The sequence below is a fragment of the Elephas maximus genome, chromosome 23, assembly GCF_024166365.1.
Source record: "Elephas maximus indicus isolate mEleMax1 chromosome 23, mEleMax1 primary haplotype, whole genome shotgun sequence".
NCBI lineage: Eukaryota > Metazoa > Chordata > Mammalia > Proboscidea > Elephantidae > Elephas > Elephas maximus.
Window position 1 is genome coordinate 4,517,973 of NC_064841.1, and position 24,644 is coordinate 4,542,616.

Sequence of the window (24,644 nt, forward strand, 5' to 3'; positions counted from 1 at the left end):
AACTTCTAGTGTTAAGTACACACATGGGTTTCTGGTTTATCAGCATTTCTACATATTCTGCTTTCCACCCATTTAATTCACATACATAGAAATATATATAGGTCATCTTTTAAATTCCATATCTGAAGGAAGATTGAACATATTTTTATAACATTTCCAATGTGACAATTAAATTCCAGTTGTCTCTAGATAATTGGAGAGCAAATATCTATTATTCAATTTATCCTAAAATAAATCTTGCTTCCTAATGCATGCTCTAGGCAAATATTTGCTTTATTGCCTTCCAGATGTTTACTATATAATCAGCTTAATAACTGCCCTTCATTTTTATTTTGCAAGCAGAAGGACGTTTTGAACTCAAATACTTTATCACGTATTCTACTCAGGAGAATCTAGTGAGGGTAGGCCTGATCTTCCCTCTGGGAGACTTGTCTATGGTCATGTGAGTTCAAGGAAGAATAGAGCTTTTTTGATATCTCGGTTCCTTCAATATTCTCTCTATGCTGCAGAGTCCTTTGAAACCTAAATTCTGTTACCAAACCCCCTGCCCCAGGGCAAAGTTTATAAGATGTAGTTCTTGCCTCAATCAGAGAAGAGCTATCTATGTCAAGGAGACATTAACAGGATGTAGACCGGATATCCCTTTTGGTCCCCACTATGACTTTGTGGGAGTCCTGGTGGTGCAGTGGATAAGAGAGTGGCTGCTAACCAAAAGGTTGGCAGTTCGAATCCACCAGTTGCTCCTTGGAAACCCTATGGGGCAGTTCTACGTTGTCATATATGGTCACTATGAATCAGAATCATCTCTACGGCAATGGGTTTGAGGTTTTTTTGGGTTTATGACTTTGCTTAATGTAAATTTCTAGATCAGATATTCACAGTATAAGAACAAAAACATACTCAAGAAGCAAACTTTTAGTACATCACTTTAGATTGTTTGTTTTATATATTCTCACTATACATTCCTTATGCCAAAGTATTATGAAACGTTTGAATGAAGTGCAAAGAAATGATTCACAATTGCAATATTAAAAAGTATCCCAAGTCAGGCTAGATGGTATCTTACAGTGTGAGATTTCATATACCATGCTATAGACTCCAAGGCTTCAAGGCTTGTTGAGTCAGGTTACCATGGCGGTTTTGAGGACACATGCGAGTCACAGCTCTGGTCATCCAGAACAACAGCTGACACAGGAGTGTTGTTAAGCTCACTGCTCCCAGACGCTGAGGTCGGCTGGGTTGTCTTATCTACAGTTGGGCTTCTTCCACCAACAATTTCATTGGTGTTCCTCTTTGGCCTCAGAAGAATAATGAAGCACTTGGGAGCAAATATGCAACCCAACAAACCATAGCTGGATGCCAAGATTGCAAATATTTCCACAGCCACTTTAAACTTGCCCTTTGTGCTCAGATGAGCAGGGATAAAAGAGATCCAGACAATGAAAAAGACCAGCATCCCAAAGGTGATGCATTTTCCTTCATAGTAATTATCTGGCAACTGGCGAGCCACAAACGTCGTAAGGAAGCACAGCAAGGCCAGGAAGATATCAATTGCAAACACAGAGCACAAAAATTCTATGGAACCTTCATTGCATTCCAGAATGATCTTTATGTTTTGAGACTCCATGTTCTTGTACACCTTTGGGGGTTCCAATACCAAGTAGGCTGTGCATAAGCCAATCTCGATTAAAACTGAGATTAGTACAATGATTTTCTGATAAAGAGGGCGGATGGATGTAAGCTGGGTTTTGGATTTGGAGATTCTGTACGCTAAAAAGAGTGAAATAGTCTTTCCAAGAATGCAAGACAGGCAAAGAGAAAATCCAAGTGCCAAAGTGACCTGGCGGGCCTTGCAGGACCAGTCGTAGGGCTTGCCAATGAAGAGCATGGAAGACAGCAACGTGATGACAAGAGAAATCTGAATGAGAAAGCTCAGCTCCCGGTCATTGGCTCTCACAAGGGGAGTGTGTCTGTATATCACGTACACTATTGTGACTGCCAAGACCACAAGGGCCCCAAAGATGGTGAGAATGACAAGTGTGAATCCCAATGCCTCATCATAAGCAAGGAATTCCACCTCTTTCAGCACACACTCGCTCCTTTGTGCATTTGACCAATAGTCTTCATCACACTTTTCGCACTCCCTTTGACCTATTGAACAAGAACAGAGAATGGAAGAGAAGGAAATCCAGTTTTCTCCTTCAAAGGCCTAGAACAGATTCTCTGAAAATCCCTTTATACCACATTATCTCAAAAGAAGTGATAAAATGGCCTTAGAGTGTCCAGATGATATTACAGACTGAGAATTATTTTCAACTTTGTAAATTCAATCTTGCTTCTTGGTTTCAGCCTTTCCCACGTGGGCCATTTCAGTAAGATGCCTGTTTTATTCTCTTCCAATTATCTAACTGAGAAGAGAGATGTGTATCCGCGTAAAGCCCAGAACAATCCACAAATGATTTCCTGTGTGTGAGAAAATAAAGGCTACGAAGGTGAAACAACCAAGAAAATTGTGGCAGAGATAAAGTGGATTAAAATACAAGTGTTTTTGGTCCTCCATTTATCACCACTCTCACCTACTAAAGAGGATTTTGTCTTTGTCTTTTCAGCGTTTCCCCTCCCCACCTTCTAAGGAGAGTTGTTTCTCCTCTGTCCATTTGAGAGAACAGGTGGGAAAGGACAGAGGAAAGCAGAAAAGAAACAAAAACAACCACCATGTTGACTGAGGTTGAGAAAGAGTCTGGGGCATTTAGCTGGGCAAAGACTCCAAGGAAGAATATTGGGCCATAAGAAAAAACTATTTAAGATGGGTTTGTGGTGGAGTATGAAATGGATCTCTTCAATATTCATTGAAGGATGCAAGTAAAGATTGGAATTCCATTTTAATCACTTTTTGACTGCTAGACTATGGTTCTCTGGATGCACCTCTGTGCAGAGACTAGGCCATGTGGGATCCAGGGGATTATTCCCGAGATACTGTTCTTCTTTTCCATTTCAGGAAATTTTACACTTTCAAAATTCTCTTTTAATTTAATTCCATTTAATTTGAAGGCCATTTGGTGAAAGATAAGGACAACTTGTGTTGGCTTTAACAGAAGATTTTATCACATCTAAAAATATGTGAACTTTTTCTGTAAATAAATCTGCTAAGGCTAAGCACACCAAGCCCAAATTTAGTAGGTTGTCGTGAAGACTTCATAGAGCAGTAGCTACAAAATCCATCTGTCCAACAACTTTGATTACTTCTGACCTTAAGTCAAGTATCTTTAGGGATGGAAAAGCAGCCCTCATTTAGGCTTCATTTAACTCCAGGTCCTCCAGTTCCAAATTAGAGCTAATTAGGGAGAGAAAAGACTATAATTCACTTTTTTCCACAATTATGAATATACTAGTATTTAATCTACTTTAGAAATCTAAATACTGTAATTTAAATGCAGTATAAATAGTTTGGTGGATTATAATGGTTTTTTGTTATACATTCTTCATGTTGTTGTCATTGTTAGGTGCCTTCGAGTTGGTTCCAACTCATACGGACCCTGTGCACAACAGAACGAAACACTGCATGGTCCTGCGCCATCCTTACAATCGTTGTTATGCTTACAATCGTTGTTAAGCTTGAGCTCATCGTTGCAGCCACTGTGTCAATCCACCTCGTTGAGGGTCTTCCTCTTTTCCACTGACCCTGTACTCTGCCAACACGTCCAAAGTATGTAAGACGCAGTCTCGCATCCTTGCCTCTAAGGGGCATTCTGGCCGCACTTTTCCCAAGACAGATTTGTTCGTTCTTTTTGGCAGTTCATGGTATATTCAATATTCTTTGCCAACACCACAATTCAAAGGCATCAGCTCTTCTTCAGTCTTCCTTATTCATTGTCCAGCTTTCACATGCATATGATATGATTGAAATTACCATGGCTTGGGTCAGGCATGCCTTAGTCTTCGGGGTGACATCTTTGCTCTTCAACACTTTGAAGATGTCCTTTGCAGCAGATTTGCCCAATGCCATGCGTCTCTTGATTTCTCGACTGCTGCTTCCATGGCTGTTGATTGTGGATCCAAGTAAAATGAAATCCTTGACAACTTCAATCTTTTCTCCGTTTATCATGATGTTGCTCATTGGTCCAGTTGTGAGGGCTTTTGTTTTCTTTATGTTGAGGTGTAATCCATACTGAAGGCTGTGGTCTTTGATCTTCATTAGTAAGTGCTTCAAGTCCTCTTCACTTTCAGCAAGCAAGGCTGTGACATCTGCATAATGCAGGTTGTTAATGAGTCTTCCTTTGATTCTGATGCCCTGTTCTTCTTCATATAGTCCAGCTTCTCGGATTATTTGTTCAGCATACAGATTAAATAGGTATGGTGAAAGAATACAACCCTGGCACACACCTTTCCTGACTTTAAACCAATCAGTATCCCCTTGTTCTGTCCAAACAACTGCCTCTTGATCTATGTAAAGGTTCCTCATGAGCACAATTAACTGTTATGGAATTTCCATTCTTCTCAGTGTTATCCATAGTTTGTTATGATCCACACGGTCGAATGTCTTTGCATAATCAATAAAACACAGGTAAACATCCTTCTGGTATTCTCTGCTTTCAGCCAGGATCCATCTGACATCAGCAATGATATCCCTGGTTCCACGTCCTCTTCTGAAACCAGCCTGAATTTCCAGCAGTTCCCTGTCGATATACTGCTGCAGCCATTTTTGAATGATCTTCAGCAAAATTTTGCTTGTGTGTGATATTAATGATATTGTTCTATAATTTCCACCTTTGGTTGGATCACCTTTCTTGGGAATAGGCATAAATATGGATCTCTTTCAGTTAGTCGTCCAGGAATCTGTCTTGCATATTTCTTGGTATAGATGAGTGAGCACCTCCAGCACTGCATCTGTTTGTTGAAACACCTCAACTGATATTCCATCAATTCCTGGAGCCTTGTTTTTCGCCAATGCCTTCAGAGCAGCTTGGACTTCTTCCTTCAGTACCATCAGTTCCTGATCATATGCCACCTCTTGAAATGGTTGAATATCGACTAATTCTTTTTGGTATAATGACTCTGTGTATTCCTTCCATCTTCTTTTGATGCTTCCTGCATCGTTTAATATTTTCCCCATGGAATCCTTCACTATTGCAACTCGAGGCTTGAATTTTTTCTTCAGTTCTTTCAGCTTGAGAAACACCAAGCATGTTCTTCCCCTTTGGTTTTCCAGCTCCAGCTCTTTGCACATGTCATTCATTATAATACTTTATTTTGTTTTCTCGAGAGGCCCTTTGAAATCTTCTGTTCAGTTCTTTTACTTCATCAATTCTTCCTTTTGCTTTAGCTGCTCGACACTCAAGAGCAAGTTTCAGAGTCTCCTCTGACATCCATCTTGGTCTTTTCTTTCTTTCCTGTCTTTTCAGTGACCTCTTGCTTTCTTCATGGATGATGCCCTTGATGTCATTCCACAACTCGTCTGGTCTGCGGTCACTAGTGTTCAATGTGTCAAATCTATTCTTGAGATGGTCTCTAAATTCAGGTGGGATATACTCAAGGTCATATTTTGGCTCTCGTGGACTTGCTCTGATTTTCTTCAGTTTCAGCTTGAACTTGCGTATGAGCAATTGATGATCTGTTCCACAGTCGGCCCCTGGCCTTGTTCTGACTGATGATATTGAGCTTTTCCATTGTCTCTTTCCACAGATGTAGTCAATTTGATTTCTGTGTGTTCCATCTAGTGAGGTCCCTGCGTATAGTCACCGTTTATGTTGGTGAAAGAAGGTATTTGCAATGAAGAAGTCGTTGGTCTTGCAAAATTCTATCATTTGATCTCCGGCATTGTTTCTATCACCAAGGCCATATTTTCCAATTACTGATCCTTCTTCTCTGTTTCCAACTTTCACATTCCAATCGCCAGTAATTATCAATGCTTCTTGATTGCATGTTCGATCAATTTCAGACTGCAGCAGCTGATAAAAATCTTCTATTTCTTCATCTTTGGCCCTAGCGGTTGGTGCGTAAATTTAAATAATAGTTGTATTAACTGGCCTTCCTTGTAAGCGTATGGATATTATCCTATCACTGACAGCGTTGAACTTCAGGATAGACCTCGAAACGTTCTTTTTGACGATGAATGCAACACCATTCCTCTTCGAGTTGTCATTCCCAGCATAGTAGACTATACGATTGTCTGATTCAAAATGGCCAATACCAGTCCATTTCAGCTCGCTAATGCCTAGGATATCAATGTTTATGCATTCCATTTCATTTTTGACGATTCCCAATTTTCCTAGATACATACTTCGTACATTCCAGGTTCTGATTATTAATGGATGTTTGCAGCTGTTTCTTCTCATTCTGAGCCGTGCCACATCAGCAAATGAAGGTCCCGAAAGCTTTACTCCATGCACGTCATTAAGGTTGACTCTACTTTGAGAAGGCAGCTCTTCCCCAGTCATCTTTTGAGTGCCTTCCAACCTGGGGGGCTCATCTTCCAGCACTATATCAGACAATGTTCCGCTGCTATTCATAAGGTTTTCACTGGCTGATGATTTTCAGAAGTAGACTGCCATGTCCTTCCTAGTCTGTCTTAGTCTGGAAGCTCAGCTGAAACCTGTCCTCCATGGGTGACCCTGTTGCTATCTGAATGCCAGTGGCATAGCTGCCAGCATCACAGCAACACACAAGCCCCCACAGTACGACAAACTGACAGACCTATTTATAAAGAAGACTCCCAAAGACCTTTTTGCAAATGCTTAACCTAATTGCATTTTAATATAGATGGAAAATGTGACCTTCTGTACCTGGTTCCCGTGACACATGTCCATCGGCACATGGGATGCAGTTAAAGCAGCATATTGGTTCCCCTTGGCGAATCCCCTTCCGGGTCCCAGGAGGACACAGATCAGCACACACTGAATGGGGAAGCTAGCAAAGACAAATACAGTGCATGTAACAAAGCCCTTTGTCTCCACCACTCCTGAGGTTGACAACTCACAACAAAGTTCCAGGCCAGATTTCGTGGAAGCTTTGTGATACTCTGGGTTTCCCAGGATACCTGGGTGAAGATAAAGGACAAAGAGAATAATAACAACATGGGTAATCTAAAGAGGAATTCTGCTAAAGCTCAGTCTTGTGGCTGATTCTAGAAATGTAAAACTAATCCTAAAGTTAACTCTAATCCTGAGGATCTGAATCAGACTTTCTCTCCAGGGGACTCAGGGAAGGTGAAATTTTGGCAAATTTCTTCCTGGTTGTGGGGGAACCTGTGACCCCAAGAACCTTCCTGTGAGCCTAAAAAAGATTTCTACTCAGCAAGGTCTTCCAAACATAGCTTTAAAGTCAACGATATGTCATGAAGGGTCAGTACAAGAGAGACTGAAAGATCTGTTCCAGGGGAAAATTGGGAGGGAAAAAGGAAAAAAGGACAAGCATAGCACTGGAATATTTAATCTCTAAAAGAGTTTAAGGAGCTAACACGCACCTCCCTTTACATTCTACATGGATATGCACCTTGAAATTCAGTATAAACCCAATGTCTGTAAATTAGTTATATCCTAATGCACTGGGGAATTCACTATTTAAAAGCGAGAAAAAATGCATTTTGTATTAAGTAAAGATTCATTTTGGAAAGTAAATAATCACATTTATATTTATTTTGGAAATCGAAATTTTTATGTGTTGGATTTTTATATGTTGGTGTGTTGCCTTGAGACGGAATTGACTCGATGACAACAGGTTTGGTTTTTTGTTTTTTATACACAATGGATAGGTTTCTGATAAGTTGAGTGTGTGTGTGCATGCATGTGTGTGTCCATGTGATCATATTTTAAATTCACTTTGAGGAGTATTTATAACAGGCAAGAATTACAGCAAGGCATTCTCACACTCTGAATCATAAACAATAAAATCGCCACAAAACGAACTGGATTTCCTCTCTCCTGACCCATTCTTCTGGAAAGAGCTCTTCATATACCTTTCTTTGAAAACCATCATAAATGATGCGTTGATGCCTTTTGGCTCCATTTCTCAGTACCCCTATCCTTCTCAACCCTTAGGATACAGCTTCCAACCCACTCACGTCACTAAAAGTCTGATAGCTTCTCCTCTAGCCACACTGTCTTCCTCTCTCTTCAATATTTGACACTCTTGATCAACTCATCCTTGAAATGTTGACTCCTCTGGCTCCCATTGGGTCCTTCTACCCATTTTGTTCTTTCTGCTTACTCCACTCTCCTCTTCTCTGGAGGCATTTTCCTGGGTTTGGCCCTTGATCTTCTGCATTGATTTCTCTACATAAAGCAGCTCACTTATTCTCTTGTCTTCAACCAGCATTATCTACAGAGAAAAACCCTGTTGTTGGTGAGCCGATTCCAACTCCAAATCATAGAGCAGATTCCAAATCATAGAGTAGAACTGCCCCATAGGGTTTCCAAGGCTAGTATCTTTACGAAAGCAGGCTGCCACATCTTTTCCCACAGAGCAGCTGGTGGGTTCAAACCACTGACCTTTCAGTTAGCAGGCAAACACTTAACTACTGCGCCATCTCTGACACCAACCTTTCCCATCTCGCCTCGAATTCCATTTTCTAAACTTCCGACATATGCCTATTATGGGATCTCACCACCACTTCAAATTCAACATGTCCTAAGCCACCCTCTATTACTTGCCTGTATATACCCTCTCTTTCACTTAAGCCCATCTGCTTACCAACCTCCAGACTCAGTTTACCATCATGCCTCAGATGATGCTTTACACCGAGCTCTAATTGTTTCATGCAGGTCACTTTCAAACTCAATCTGTTAACAAATCCAGTGGCTTCTACCTATGATATATCTGGAATATAATTACTTGTTACCAACTTTACCATGTCTCCCTGGCCCAAGCCACTGTAATTACATTTCCTGGATTACTTTACTGGTCTTCTAACAGATTTACATGATTCTACTCTTGTCTTCCCACCTTCAGTCTATTTACAACATAGCAGGCAAGGTGATCATCTTAAACCCCTGGATTATTTTATTGGTCTTCAAACAGGTTTACGTGATTCTTTCTACTCTTGACTTCCCACCTTCAGTCTATTTCCAACATGGCAGACAAAATGATCTTCTTAAACCCTAAGTCAGGTTGTGACTCTGTCCATACTTTTCTAAGACTCCCCTTTTGAGTAAGTGTAAAGTCAAGGTCCTTCGAAGATCCACAAGACCCTGCATGACCTGACCTTCTCTCGCCTCTCTTAACTCCTCTCCAAGTTCCTCCCCCTCACCCATTCTATTCCAGCCACACTGATCTCTCTGCTTTTCCTCCAAAATGCCAACCACACCCCTGTCTCAGGGCTTAGAAGCTGCTATTCTCTCTGCCTAGAATGCTCTTTCCCTGGAAAATGCATGCATTCACTTCAAGTTTTGTTCAAATGTCAGCCCAGTGAGACCTTCCTTGACCACACTATTAAAAATGCAATACAGCTGACCCCCCAGCACTATCTCATTCTCTGCTGTTTTTCTCCTTAACTTTACCTCCTTTTAAGATACCATATAACTAGCATGTTTGTGTTATTTATTGCCTATTACCTCCCACTGAAACGTTAGCTCCATTAGGCAGGAATTTGTTCAATTTTGTACACTGATACATCCCCAGTACCTAAAACAGTTACTAGCACACATACCATTGTGTTCAATAAATATTGGCTCAATTCATTAGATTATAAATACCTTGAAGGCAATGACCTTTCTGCAGTGTTTAACACAGATTTGGACTTGTAATAGATGCTTAGTAAATTTGCGTTGAATTGCATTTGAAGCGATTTCACTCTGCAAATATAATGCCAATTTTAACAAAGATGATGAGAAAAATAAAACTACTATGCTATACTAAAACATTTTAAATGAAAAGATACTACCACATTTTACTATCTTTTTTTCTGAACAAGTGTTCTAAGAACCTTGTATATGCAGACAGTAACATTTTCCCTTTTTAAATGGAACACGTTATATCGAGCACCTACTGTATGCCTGGAGCTAAGCATACAAAAGTGAAAAGGCTCAAGCCTCATCAATTAAGGAGTTCACCCTGTAGGGAGAGAGCTCTGGGTCACAGAAGGTGTTTATACACTAGGCCAAGTGTAGCTCTGTCCAGTAGAACTTTCTTCAATGATAGAAATGTTCAATATGTGCACTGTCCAATGTGGTTGCCTTTAGCCACATGTGACCATGGAGCACTTGAAACGTGGCTCATGGGACTAAAGAACTGACTTTTGGATTTGATTTCCTTTTAATTAATTTAGAAGACACATACAGCTAGGACTACTGTATTGGCTAGAATAGCTCTAAGCCCGTTGCCGTCAAGTTGATTCTGACTCATAGCAACCCTATAGGACAGAGTAGAACTGCCTCATAGGGTTTCCAAGGGGTGACTGGTGGATTCCAACTGCCGACCTTTTGGTTAGCAACTGAGCTATTAACCACTGTGCCACCAGGGCTCCAGAACAGCTCTAGTTCAAAAAATAAAATGCTACAAAGAGATCTGGCTCCTACAGTGGTAAATACCAAGTTTTTGTTTTTACATCCTGCCATAATGTATTCAAGTGCTGCTTGAGAATGGGCCAAGAAAGGGAAGAACTAATATGTTTGTGTATGCTTTTTGTGAGTGTGTATGAGTCTATGTGTGCTTATTGCTATCCATGGAAAGCAGAGAGCAAGAGATTCACAGATTAAAAGGTCTCATATGTGTCTGGCACAGGTATGTACTCAGAAATCTTAATTTCTTTGTCTCTCACTCTTAGGTCCTGTCCAGCATGACTTAGAAGACTGCCTGGGGATCTTGATCAAAAGAGCCACACAAGAAGAGGGAAGATACATGAACAAGAAGTAGGATAAAGAAAGACCAAAAAAAAAAAAGTTTCTTGGCAACAAGGAAAAGTATCCTCGGCTTGTAGCGACATAGCCCTCCACTCGGTGTCACTCCTCCTGGTTCCTCCGCTGTGAGATTCTCGTGGAAGATTAAGTTGCCAATGCTCTTCTACCACCCTATCATTTTACAGTAACACTACAGGTCACCCTGCAGTATATGCTAAACTGGAATACCAAAAGCCCCACAGTTCTCCTTCCTAGAATAATATTTCACTAAGGGTAAAAAGTTCAGCTGTCTGGCAGGCGATGGGCTTTTCCCTTAACTTCCTAAGCTTTGTCTCTAGCTACAACGACTTCTCTTTTAAAGTGTTCAGAGCTGCAGGCCTGCATGTCAGTAGCCCTCTTGCTGCTATAGGAGGAGAAGGAAGAAGAATAGTTGTAATAGTAATGACTAATAAATAATGAAATAATAATTTAGAAGTAGTAGACAATAACAATAGTAAAAAACCAAAACCAGACTCGTTGCCGTCAGGTTGATTCCAACTCATAGCAACCTAATAGGACAGAGTAGAACTGCCCCACAGGGTTTCAATTGCACTACCAGGGCTCCCACAATAATGTGTACAATTATAATAAAAACAACAGCTTTTTATCCAGGGTGAGCACTTTACATCTGAAACTAATACATTTAATACTCAAGCTTTACTTCTACTACTTCCCACTACAATTTTGAAAACAATTATTTTGAAAAGAATTTTGAAGCTTATGAAACTCATCGTTTTCTCTTATAACTTCCCAATGAAGCATTTTTTAAATGATAAATGCTTAAAGTGTATAAACAAAACATAATTCTGTGCACACATACATATACCACACTGGTAGCTATTGTTCCCTACCTCAGATTATATTATGAACTGATAATCTTTCCTCCCATTCTTTGACCCCAGGAATAAATGAGAAAGAGAAAGGAGGAGGAAAAAAAATGTCCTCCCAGAAGTGCTGTCAGAAAGGAAGGGGAGAATATCTAAGTTACACCAGTGTAATGGCAGCTGCTAATCTATGGGTCTCTCCACACATCCTCCACAAAAGACTGCAGATTAAAAAGAAGAGGAAATAAAACCATAAGTGAGCCAGGCTTTCGGCATCATAAAGAACCTGAGGATACCATGAGCTTAAAATACTCATAAGTACAGAAATAGTCATTAAATTCCAACAAGGCTATCTCTGTAGTCCCTGCCTCAACTCTGGGTATATGGAAAATGAAGGGAATCTGAAGAAGCTTTGGAAAAAAAAAAAAAAAAGAGTAAAAGGGGAGCTGAGAGCCAAACATTGATGGAGAATAGACAAAATCATTCCTAGAAAGAAAAAGCCCCATCCTAAGTGAAAACAGTTCCAAAACCTTGTAGATTCAGCATTAGCTACAGGGAGAGGACTAGGGAGAGGACTTGAAAGGGAGTCCCACAGGGCTATTTTCAGAAGGCACTGCTTCAGTGGGACCAGAATGTTTAGAGAGGGGGAAATATTTTTTGAGATAAGAGCATGCAATTAAAGATTTTGCAAAAACAAGAGAGAAATGTAAAATCAAAAGACACATGAAAACCCCTCTCTCACTACGAAAAAGTCATCTGTTAAATTGCACTTTGCTATACTAACAAAACAGAACAGTCTTGAAATAGGATCTTGTATGGCACCCAAAACCCTAACCTTTGTCTGTAAAAATAACCAAAAATAGAAGTATGCCTCCACACAAGTCTGTTATAGGAAAAAAATAGAAAATTAAAATATTTTAGCAGGTTAAAATTACCTCCAGGAGGGAGAGGAGGGGTGGCAACAATTGGGAGAAGAATACTGTAACACAGAATTTCAAACATAATTAAAAATAATCTCAGAAAAGTAGTTGAAGTGAAATAATAGAAATTTTAAAACTAAGGATATAAAATTAGAAGAAATGAAACTAAAGTTAATTGTACTCAGAAAAGAAACTAAAGAAAAAGACAAAACCATTTCAGAAATTAAGATACAAATTACAAGTACTTTAAGAAAGGCTATACTTAAATGAAAATTTAATAAGAAGCATTGCATAAAGGAAGAAAAACAAACAAGAGAATGATAATGAAATAAATTAAAAGGCAAAACTGGTCAGAAAGAAAGTGGATGAAATGGAAGATAAACAAAGGAGATCAAATATAAGTATAACTGGAGTACTTGAAAGAGAAAAACAAAACAAACATTTAAAACTATAATCCAAGAAAATTTTTTCAAAAATACCAAAGATCTAAATATGGATCAGAAATTGACTTGAAATAGCCAATTCTAGGTGTTTAATATTGCATCAATGCCTGAAACATTGATGATAGAAATGGAATTTCCTATGTGTATAAACAAAATAAGATGCCAGAGTAACTCACCTCTGATGATTCAGTGTTCCAAAATATTGTTGCATTCCCTTCGATCACAAGCTCAAACTTAGAGTTTGTGAACATGTATTCTCCAACCTTCACAAAGGCAATCTCACCATCGTCATTTAATTGCCAATTTATAATATCATAGTATCCAAACACATCTCCATTTTCATCAATCTCCATTCTCTTCCCATCATGGGTTGTAAATTTAAGTGTCTTCAAATAGAACATTAACTAGAAAACGAGGGGGGAAAAAGCAATCTGTAAAAATTTTATTAACCTCCTGATCTTGATCACTGTACTATGATTATATTTCTGATTGCCATAGAGGCAGTTCCGACTCATAGCAACTGTATAGGACAGAGTAGAACTGCCCCATACGGTTTCCAAAGAGCAGCTGGTGGAGTCAAACTGCTGACCTTTTGCTTAGCAGCCAAATGCTTAACCACTTTGCCACCAGTCCCCCTCTTATAAGAAGAATAGATTAGGAGTGAACTGAAGACAAGAGAGAGAAAGGTAGTTATAACCAGAATGCAAGATAATGGCTTCCTTTGAGCAGAAAGCTTAGTGCCCTGTTTTCTTGACAAAAGGGAAGCATAATACATATTGGTGAAATATAAATACGTTTTGGGCTATCCCAGTAACAAACATTCCCTCCACTTAGCAGACAAGACTATAGGGTGGCTAAGAGTCGGAATCAACTTGACAGCAACAGATTAGCAGACAAGGATGTAATTGACTATATGTCAGGATTTTAACAACTTTTGTGTGTGTTGATTGATCAATGTGGTGAATATTAGTCCAAATCCATCCGTTTTGAGCCAATAAAACAAGGCGCTAGACGGTGGCGGACATTTCTTTGCATGAAGATATAGGCGTGCTGGTAGTTGGGAAACACATGGGTCAGAGAGAAGATTCAGGAATTCACTATGAGGTCCTTATTTGTTATTGAATTTAACAACCTTTGACATCAAACCCTTCCAAGCCATGAACATTAAGCCTATCCCTAGTGCTACCAGTGGTTGAAGGAAAGAATTACAATGAAAGGAGAAAGCAGCAAAACAAGGTAAAAGACCTTTTTTCCCCAATTGCTGAGCGCCTGGGATGCACGCTACCTCAGCTCGCTGTGGGTAAGAAAATGATTATATGAAATGCTAAAATTTGAGAAAACGCAGTGAAGTTTATACAGGATTCTTTGTACTATTTTTAAAACTTTTTTTAGACTGAAATTGTTTCAAAATTCAGTTTTGAAATCAAAGTAAAAATTCAGTGGAAGGATTTTCAGGCACAGTGGACTGACTCTGTTGGGAATGAAAGGCAATTTGGTGTTGCTGGAGCATGAAGTGCTGAGGATCACGGAAGGTGCGATCAGATCAGAGGTGCTGACGGGGCCAGTGAAGTGGAGCTCACGCTTTGCCAGTATAGGGAAAGGGAGGCACTGAAGGATACAAGGAGGACAGGGCTCTAATTAGGTGTGTAACTTGGTGCTGCTATTCCGGCTAGTGTGTCCCAACATGAATTGCTGGGACATCAGACCTGAGAGAGGAGGTGTGGCAGCCAGTCTCCAAGATAACCCAATAACCTCACCTCCAGGATCTGGGCCTTGTGCAGCTCCTCCCACACTGCATAAAGGTTGTTGTTAGTGTAGTGTGGCATAGAGTTCATTCCAACTCATAGCAACCCTATATGAAAACCAAAAAAACCAAGCCTATTGCCATCAAGTTGATTCTGGCTCGTAGCAACCCTATATGGCAGAGTAGAATTGTCCCATAGGAGGCTTCCTAGGCTGTAACCCCTACCAGGAGCCCTGGTGGCACAGTGCTTCTGTGCTATGGCTGCTAATCAAAAGATTGGTAGTTTGAATTCACCAGCCACTCCTTGGAAACCCTTATGAGGCAGTTCTACTCTGTCCTATAGGATCGCTATGAGTCTGAATCAACTCGAAGGCAACAGCTTCAGTTTTTTTGTTTGTTTGTTTGTTTGTTTTAATCTTTACCAGAGCTGATAGCCAGGTCTTTTTTCCCACGGAGCTGCTGATGGGTTCAAACTGATGACCTTTCAGTGGGCAGCCAAGAGCTTAACCATTTCGCCACCGGGGCTCCTTTGCATAAAGACTACATATGTCAATTTCCCTTGTCACTAAGCTGTAGCCATGTAACTAAATTCTGCTTAATTGTATGTAAGAACAATCGTATGTAATGTCCAGGCAATAACCTTAAGATCTGGAGTATATCCGTCTTTGTTCTCCCTCCATCCTGCTCGTTAGATTGTGGATATGATGGCTGAAATCCCAATAGCCATCTTAGATTACGAGGCGAACCCACATATTAAGGACCGTGAAATGACAGGATAGAAGAAACTTGGGTGGCTAAGCCACTCTTTCAGCCCTAGAATGCTTATCTCTGAGTTTTATCTATGTGAAAAAGAAGGAAGAAGAGGAAGGGGGCAGGGAGAAGAAGAGGAAGAGGAAGAGGAAGGAAAGCCTAAGCCACAGTAGTTTGGGTTTTCCATCATTCACAGCTGACCTAATAATAACTCTTTTAACAAATGGTAACTGAAAAATGACCGTTTAGGTCACATAAGCAGGCCATTCTTTTAAGTGGTCACGTGATGAAATTACAACTACTAAGTACAAAGACAAATCATTGGATTTAACAGTATGAATTCTTTTAATTATCGAACTATTTCACAAAGTAAAACAAGCAAATAGCAACTTACCTGCCAAGGCTCAAAGTCAGGTATATACGCACAGGTGTTTCCTGGAATATACGGTCCATAGCCCTCTTCACATTTACTCAGAGTATCCAGGGCATGAGCCATAAAATACACAGCTTGTTTGATATTGTTTGTAATTCTCAGCTGTGACACGTCCAGGTAGGTATTTTTAAGATCCTCCAACCTCTCCTCTCCAGTACAGAATTTATCAGACATGGCATATAATCTGTCCTCTTTACCAGTCATATTCACTCTGTGGTCCACATTGTACGGAACACTACTGTGGGGCCAAGTACAGTTAAAAGCGGTTTGCCAGAATTCAATGGTCAGGACATCATTTGGATCCTTACTAGGATGTACATCATAAAGAAACTCTTTTAATCCTGGTATATCAGCTCTTGGTCTTGCAAATCCAATACTTCCACCAAAATAGGGAAAATATTCAGGCTTTGCAATGAGGGCTGAGGTGATCCAGGCCTCGCTTGCTCTCCGTGTTCGGTCAGTGATGTTATGGTAAACAACCTCCAGCACAAAAGGACTGAGGTCAGTATCAGACGCGTAAAGCACAACGACTCTGGCGGTGGAGTCCTTTATAGCATTTACAGCTTTGTGCATTTTCTCTTTGGAATAGATTTTGGGAATGATTTCGGAAAATGCCACACAGAGGTTGGCAGCCTCCATTTCTTCCTTAAAGGTTTTCACTCCATATTTTCCATAATCGTCATCAGCTGCTATAGCGCCTATCCAGACTCAACCAAAGTGCTGGATAAGTTTTACCATGGCCGTAGACTGAGCCTTATCAGTGGTTATTGTGCGGAGACAGGTTGGAAACTGGTGTTTGTCACTAAGAATCGAGCGGGTGGAAGCATTGCCCACCTACGATTGAAAATGTTCATGCAGTTATCAGAAAGCAATAGCTAAATTTCAAATGACGCAATCCCCGAATATTTCTCTGGGGAAGGAGGGGACTTCAAATGACACAATCCCCGAATATTTCTCTGGGGAAGGAGGGGACTTCAAATGACACAATCCCCGAATATTTCTCTGGGGAAGGAGGGGACTGCAGCAGTTCTTCTCCCTTTGTTCCCACCTCAGGCCACTGACGACAGAGCGACTACTATCCCTACTGGGTGGGGACCGTTGAAGGAAACACTGTGTGCCTCCTTCTCTGCCCCTTTCCCCATGCCAAGCCAAGGAAGTTGGAGGAGCAAATTGCTAAGATGGTGACATTCAATACACACCACTTTTCACAAACGGGGTCACAGCATGGAGCGAGGCAAGTCATCAGGCTCTTTCTCAGATCTACCTTCTCGTCCATACAGATGGGGACTCAGTCTCTATTCTCTCTTTCTCTTTCTTTCTACCTCTATCTCCACTTTCCCCCAAACCTTCTTTCCCTCTCTCTCTCCTTTTCTCTCTCCTGTTTGTCTCTGCCAAGGCTTCTGAGCACGTAGGCACCGAGACTTAGATTCAAACAGGTGTTCGGAAGCTTTACTTCTGCCTCAGATCTGAGCCATGTTCCCTAAGAATGTTACTAGAAAACGTTATTTGAGAGGCACTTGCCTAGACGAAACAAGCCCAGGTGGTGCAATGCTTAAAGCGCTTGGCAGGTAACCAAAAGATCGGTGGTTCCAACCCACCAGCCACCGTGAGGGAGAAAGATGTGGTAGTTCCGCTTTCGGAAAGATTTACAGCCTTGGAAACCCTATGGGGCCATTCCACCCTGTCCTATAGGCTCACTATGAGTTGGAATCGACCCAAGAGCAATGTTTTTTTTTTTTAAGCCTGGATGTACATAGCAGTTGGGGACAGTGTTATCACCACCATTCCTGTCTGTCCCTGCAACTCAGCCTAGCCCCACCTGAGCACCTTAATCTTTGCTGCAATTTCCACAGGCACAGCTCCCGTCTCTGTATAAGTTAGTACCCAGAACAGAATCCTGTGATACCTGAGGTAAATAGTACAACCCCAGAGTTCTTGAGGCAGCGATCGATAAGGATGATCCGCCTGCCCCAATCATTGCGACCAGGTACGCCCCAGTACTGTTCCTCAAATGGGGCTTGTTTTCTTCCTGCCCTGTGAGGAACACCAAAGCCGATTCCACTGACTTGGAGACGGTGAAACAGGTGTCAAAGATCTGATAGCCCAAAGTGAAGTTGGGCAAAATATCCTTCCTCTCATTAATCTCCTTGATCGTGTGGATCATGGTTTTCATCCAGCGGAATCCCCGGAAGTTAAACCTGAAAAGGAAATAGCTTTGTAAGGCCTTAGTGGGCTGACCTTCAGGGAAAGAAGCAGATTTTAGTTGGGGTGGCAATGAGAGTGTTTTGCCAAAACATCAGCAGGCATCTCACTTCTCTGAAGCATATTACTGTTTCGTAAACGATATCTCAAGCCTGAACAATTCACATATGAACTGTATTCATTGCGGATCTGTTTGGGTTGGGAAGCACCTTTATGGAAGTGTTCCTGCTCAAAATATCTTTCATATGGTGTATCATCTCATTTCACAAAAATATTCTTATATGCACAATTCCCTCCAGCACATCAGACACCCAATAATCCCAGAATACGTTTTTCCTCATCCGTTGGGAGGTCCTGGTGCCATATAAGTCTCCTTTCCCTCCTCACCTTATGGTTTTCTCTTGTTTTCCTCTGGGCATTAATTATTATAATAAAAATTCTGTAGATAAGTGATTGCTTATGACAAGAGTAAATAAAAGCAGTACATTACATATAGACTGTGACTCCAATTACATAACCTCCTGCCATGATTCGGTAGTGTTGAGAGATGTTTTTAATTGAAAAATGTTCCACTTTCTACTATTCTCACACATTTCCCTAAATAAAATGTTCCTCCTTCCCTTTCCCAGCCACTAAAAGAGGAAAATATTTCCCTTCTAGTCCACCACCACATTTTTTTCCAATTTCTCCTCCATTTAAAAAAAAAAAAAATCTATTCCCAATTCTCTTTCGTTCTTCTCTGTTTTAACCAAGCTTTAACCTATTTTAAAGCAAGGACTCCAAGTCCTTGTCTCTCATAATATCTTCTGTAGCTACAGCATCTAACTCCATGTCTTATACTCGATAACTATTTGTTGAATCAAATTTCTAACAAATAGCCTTGCTGACAGATTGGATTTTCTCCCATTTCTCTTTAACTAGGTTTTTTAGTTCAGTTTTGATTTTCATTTAGCATGTAGTTATTGAGTTCCACTGGTGTTAAACATAAATACTGCTGTAAACAAGATAGGCATGGTGCTGTTTAGAGGAGGAAACAGCACAAAATTAACATGATAAATAGCTCCTACCATGATAGGAGCAGGCATAGGGGCTATGAGGTACAAAGGAGGAACCCTTAGCCCTGAAGGGATTAACAACCACACTGAGACTTGAATAGGACAAGAGTGTTGTGGGCAGAAGGAACAGCATGTGTGATGGGATGGTAACAAGAGGACATGAAATAGTCAAGGAATGGAAAGATCAGTGTGTTTGGACGATAGAAGTCTGTGTGGGGGCTGTGAAAGCCGAAATTGGAGACCCAGAAGGGGCCGTAAAGGGCTCTGTCATCCTAAGCTACTTGCTTTCCAAATTTACATTGGTGGCAATATAAATTGGTATACACATTTTTGAAATAAACATAGCAATATCTCTTTTAAAGTTACATAGCGATACATTTCAAGAGCTAGAAAAATGTGCACCTGGTCTATCCCATAGTTCCACCCCTGACAATTCATCTGAAGAAACTGGTCTTCCCAAAAGAAAAGACTCTATGCTCCATACTGTTCACTACAGAATTATTTACGGTATTAAAAACCGGGAACGAACTTACTTGCCCAGCAATAATAAATTGTGGTATGTTGACTTGATGGGAACATTTCTGTCATTAAAAAGTATAATTAGAGAAACTGCACAGCAGTATGTGCATAATATTAAGTGAAACAGGCAGTACACAAAGTTGTTTCCATACTACAACTCAACGTACGGATCAGTTTTATGAAAATCTGGATAAAAATTAACAGGTTTTTTTTAAATTTATTGTGCTTTAAGTGAAAGTTTACCAATCAAGTCAGTCTCTCACACAAAAACTTATATAGCCCTTGCTATGTGCTCCTAGCTGCTCTCCCCCTAATAAGACAGCACACTCCTCCTCTCCACCCTGTGGTCTCCATGTCCATTCAGCCAGTTCCTGTCTCCCTCTGGCTTCTCATCTCACCTCCAGACAGGAGCTGCCCACAGTCTCTTGTGTCTACTTGAGCCAAGAAGCTCACTCCTGACCATTATCATTTTCTGTCTTATAGTCCAGTCCAATCCCTGTCGGAATAGTTGTCTTTGGGAATGGTTCCAGTCTTGGGCTAACAGAAGGTCTGGGGACCATGACATCCAGGGTGCCTTCAGTCTCATTCAGACTAGTAAATCTGGTCTTTTTACCAGAATTTGAGACCTGCATCCCACTGTTCTCCTGCTTCATCAGGGATTCACTCTTGTGTTCCCTTTCAGGGCAGTCATGGGTGGTAGCTGGGCACCATTTAGTTCTTCCAGTCTCAGTCTGATTTAGTCTCTGGTTTATGTGGCCCCTTCTGTCTCTTGGGGTCATCTTTACCTTATGTCTTTGGTGTTCTTCGTTCTCCTTTGCGCCAGGTGAATTGAGACCAATCGAGACCATCTTGGAAAGCTGCTTGCTGGCATTGAAGACTAACAGGATTTTTTTTTTTTTAATGAGCATGGGATAATTACTGGAAGGGTGAAATTTGGGATTTTTTTTTCTTTCATTTATTGATTGCCATTATAATATTCATAGCCCAATTGTACCATGTATATCTACTTCCACCCAGAAAATTTCTCTAATTCCTGCCTTTGTTTAGATCAACCAAATCAATAAATAAATCACTCCCTTCCTCATTCCACTTTACTGTCTTCCTCTGTTCTGAGCAATATCTTTTTTAAAATAACAGAAAAATCTTCCTCTTCCATGCAATGTAAGCTGATGACCAACCAAAACTAGCATCTTGTTGACACTGTGGATTTCAAAACGGGACTTCTCCAAACCCCAGCTTGAATGTCTAGGTCAGTTACAGGTAAAGGCGGATGATTCAAAAATGAAAGTATTACCAGACCAGCCCCAGCCTGGCTTCTGAATACCACCTAGGCCAGGCCCACCATGAAGACCCTCATACCGGAAGTGAAAGTTCCATTCCATGAAGGGTTGCTAAGAGGCTTGCAGGACATTGGGGTTGTCTACAGATAGGAAGAGACTGTTGACAATTATGGGCAAAAATGAATTATATGGTTTTAATTTTGAAGAAAATATATCAACATTTAAAAAATAAGGAATGTTATTAATAGGCAAAATCTATGGATATATTGAGGATGGATGGAAGTTCTGGGAAATGGTTTAGTGTTGTACAGTATAAACATGAGCAGTTTGGGTTTCAGTGAGCACAGGCTGAGAAACAAGCAGAGTACCCACAGCCTTGGGAACCCCATGGGGTCACTAAGAGTTGGAATCAACTCAAGATGAACCAGACCACACCCCTCTTCTGGCAAAGGGGTACTCTACCTGCAAGTGGCTCAGGCTGAGAGAAAGGAGACTACGTAAAGCAAAGTTAGTTTGGAATCTCATAGGGGGCATGGTTGTTCACTGGCAGAATTTTCACCTTCCATGTGGGAGACCCAGGTTCAATTCCCAGCCAATGCCCCTCATGGGCAGCCCCCACCCATCTGTCGCTGGAGGGTTTTATGTTGCTACGATGACGAATAGTTTTCAGTAGACCTTCCAGGCTAAGGCAGACTAGTAAGAAAGGCCTGGCCATCTACTTCTGAAACTCAGCCAGTGAAAACCCTATGGATCCCAGTGATCTGGTCCCTAGCCAGTCACGGCGATGGTGTAGGATCAGGCAGCGGTTCATTTCCCTGTGTGTGCAGACTCGGCGGCAGCTAACAGCGTTACCTGGCCGGGAATTCTCTGACAAGGCTGGGGCTGTATTTTGTGAGCCAAGGTGACCTTAAGTGTGTCTATTATGTAAAAGTGAGCATGAAAATCGAAGGTTTGCATGCTGGTATCTTCACCCCAGGACAAAGAAGGAAAAAAAAAAAAAAACCCACTAAGTAGTTTTAAAAGAATAGTAGGAGACAAAGAATAATGTGATTTTATTGCATTTTACAAGTTCTAATTATTCAATGTGCTGGCTATAATGAGTCAAAAATACTTCTAAGTCACAATCCATCAAAGTTGTTTCTGGACAATGACTACGATTCCAATTTTTTAAAGCCCAAATTTCTGATCTTGAGGAGAGTTTAGTGTAACCACAGTTAACAACAAACCTGCAACACTACACAAGTCTGAATTCGTGCTCCTGAAACCTTCACGTGGACGCAAGTTACCAAGAGGCCTTGTCAAATGAGATTCTGATTCAGCAAGCCTAGACTCAGCCTGAGAGTCTACATTTCTAACGAGCTCCCCGGTGGTGCTGATGCTGCTGGTCCACCGACCAAACCCTGAGGAGCAATGTTCTGTATCGTATAAAACCTGCCTCTTTTCTTCCTGTGGCACAGCAGTGAGAAGGGACCCACGTGAAACCAAGCTTTTCTGGTTCTAAGCTATCCTAGAATGTCAACCCTGAGGAAATTAAGGTTCAGAAACAGGAAGTCCTATTCTGATTCGAACAGATGGTGTCAGAGTCAAGGCTAGCTCCAGTCCCAGACACCCCACAGCCACTGCTCCTTCTCGTCCAACCCTTCACCTGCTGTTGATATAAAAAGAAGAAAAGAGTAACTTACCTTCACATTTTGCTGATACTGGCTCCAAAATAGACTTATCTTCTGGGATGGTCCTGGAGTGAATGGGAAACAGTCCTCCAATGACAACTGAATGATTTTTGGCATCTACATACCCATTCAAATCAAACTTGCCCAGCAACCGACACACCTGTTCTTCTTTCTTTTCTTCACCTTTAATCCTCAAATCAGACAGCCAAAAAGCAAGCAATCCAAGAAGCAAGCATTTCTTTCTGATCACCATTTTAATAAGGTGAATTGGGGGAAATGATCAGCGTTGAAATCATGCAAGCTTTTATGCGGCATCTTAATACAACGTAACCACCAGTGTGGATACGCCACATCCCAGTGGACTCAGCCTGCTTCCACTTGCTACATAATTGTCACGCCTCAATCAATCACAGAGCCTCATGCTCACTGCAATTTATGGATTTGGATTGTTGTCATGTTGTCAGGTGCTGTCAAGTCGGTTCCGGCTCATAGCGACCTTGTGCACAACAGAATGAAACACTGCCCGGTCCTCACAATCCTTGCTGTGCTCGAGCCCGTCTTTGGAGCCACTGTATCAATCCATCTCATTGAGGGTCTTCTTCTTCTCCACTGACCCTCTGCTTTACCAAGCATGATGTCCTTCTCCAGAGATTAGTCCCTCCTGGTAACGCATTCAAAGTACACGAGACAAAGCCTTGCCATCCTCCCTTCCAAGGAGCATTCTGGCTGTACTTCTTCCAAGAAGACCCAGACTAGGATCTGGACTAGGAATTGAATAATTTTTTTGAAAAGAATTTCATAAAAACCTCTTTTATACTTAGTATTTATGCTGAGGAAGCAGTAGCTATCTACATAGCCATGGGGCATGGTGATATTAGCAGAGTTTTGTTTATAATAGTGAAAAACAGAACAAACCAAATATATACAGTAGGGGATTTGTTAAATCAATTATGATACATTCATGTGATTGACTACCAAGGAGCCATTTAAATTATGTTTTAGAAAAATGTTTACTCATGAAGGAAAAGCTCACGATATGCTTCAAGGGAAGACAGCAGGTAACAAAGTAGTATATGCAATGCCATTCTGAATCTTTTTTTTTTTTTTATTGTGCTTTAAGTGAAAGTTTACAAATCAAGTCGGACTCTCATACAACAATTATAAACACCTTGCTATACACTCCTAATTGCTCTCCCCCTAATGAGACAACATACTCCTTCCCTCCACTCTCTCTTTTCGTATCCATTCGGCCAGCTTCTGACCCCCTCTACTCTCTCATCTCCCCTCCAGACAGGAGATACCAACATAGTCTCATGTGTCTACTTGATCCAAGAAGCTCATTCTTCACCAGTATCATTATCTGTTCCATAGTCCAGCCCAATCCCTGTCTGAAGAGTTGGCTTTGGGAATGGTTCCTGTCTTGGGCTAACAGAAGGTCTGGGGACCATGACCTCTGGGGTCATTCTAGTCTCAGTCAGACCACTAAGTCTGGTCTTTTTACGAGAATTTTGTGTTTGCATCCCACTGCTCTCCTGATCCCTCAGGGTTTCTCTGTTGTGTTCCCTGTCAGGACACTCATCGGTTGTCGCCGGGTGCCATCTAGTTCTTCTGGTCTCAGGCTAATGCAGGCTCTGCTTTATGTGGCCCTTTCTGCCTCTTGGGCTCATAATTACCTTGTGATTTTGGTGTTCTTCATTCTCCTTTGCTCCAGGTTCGCTGAGACCAATTGATGCATTTTAGATGGCCACTTGCTATCGTTTAAGACCCCAGACGCCGCTCTTCAAAGTAGGATGCAGAATGTTTTCTTAATAGATTTGATTATGCCAATTGACCTAGATGTCCCCTGAAACCATGGTACCCAAACCCCCGCCCCTGTTACACTGGCCTTTGAAGCATTCGGTTTATTCAGGAAACTTCTTTGCTTTTGGTTTAG

At 41.1% G+C, this 24,644-nt stretch overlaps 1 protein-coding gene across 1 annotated transcript; it reads right to left on the minus strand.

Annotated features, from left to right (window-relative positions):
- Nucleotides 1-1,126: 1,126 nt before the first annotated feature.
- Nucleotides 1,127-22,964, minus strand: LOC126066220 (vomeronasal type-2 receptor 1-like). Its single transcript, XM_049867092.1, is given in 6 exon segments — nt 1,127-2,151; nt 6,783-6,906; nt 13,235-13,462; nt 15,947-16,819; nt 17,892-18,183; nt 22,720-22,964. Coding segments are annotated over 6 exon segments (2,787 nt in total).
- Nucleotides 22,965-24,644: the final 1,680 nt, after the last annotated feature.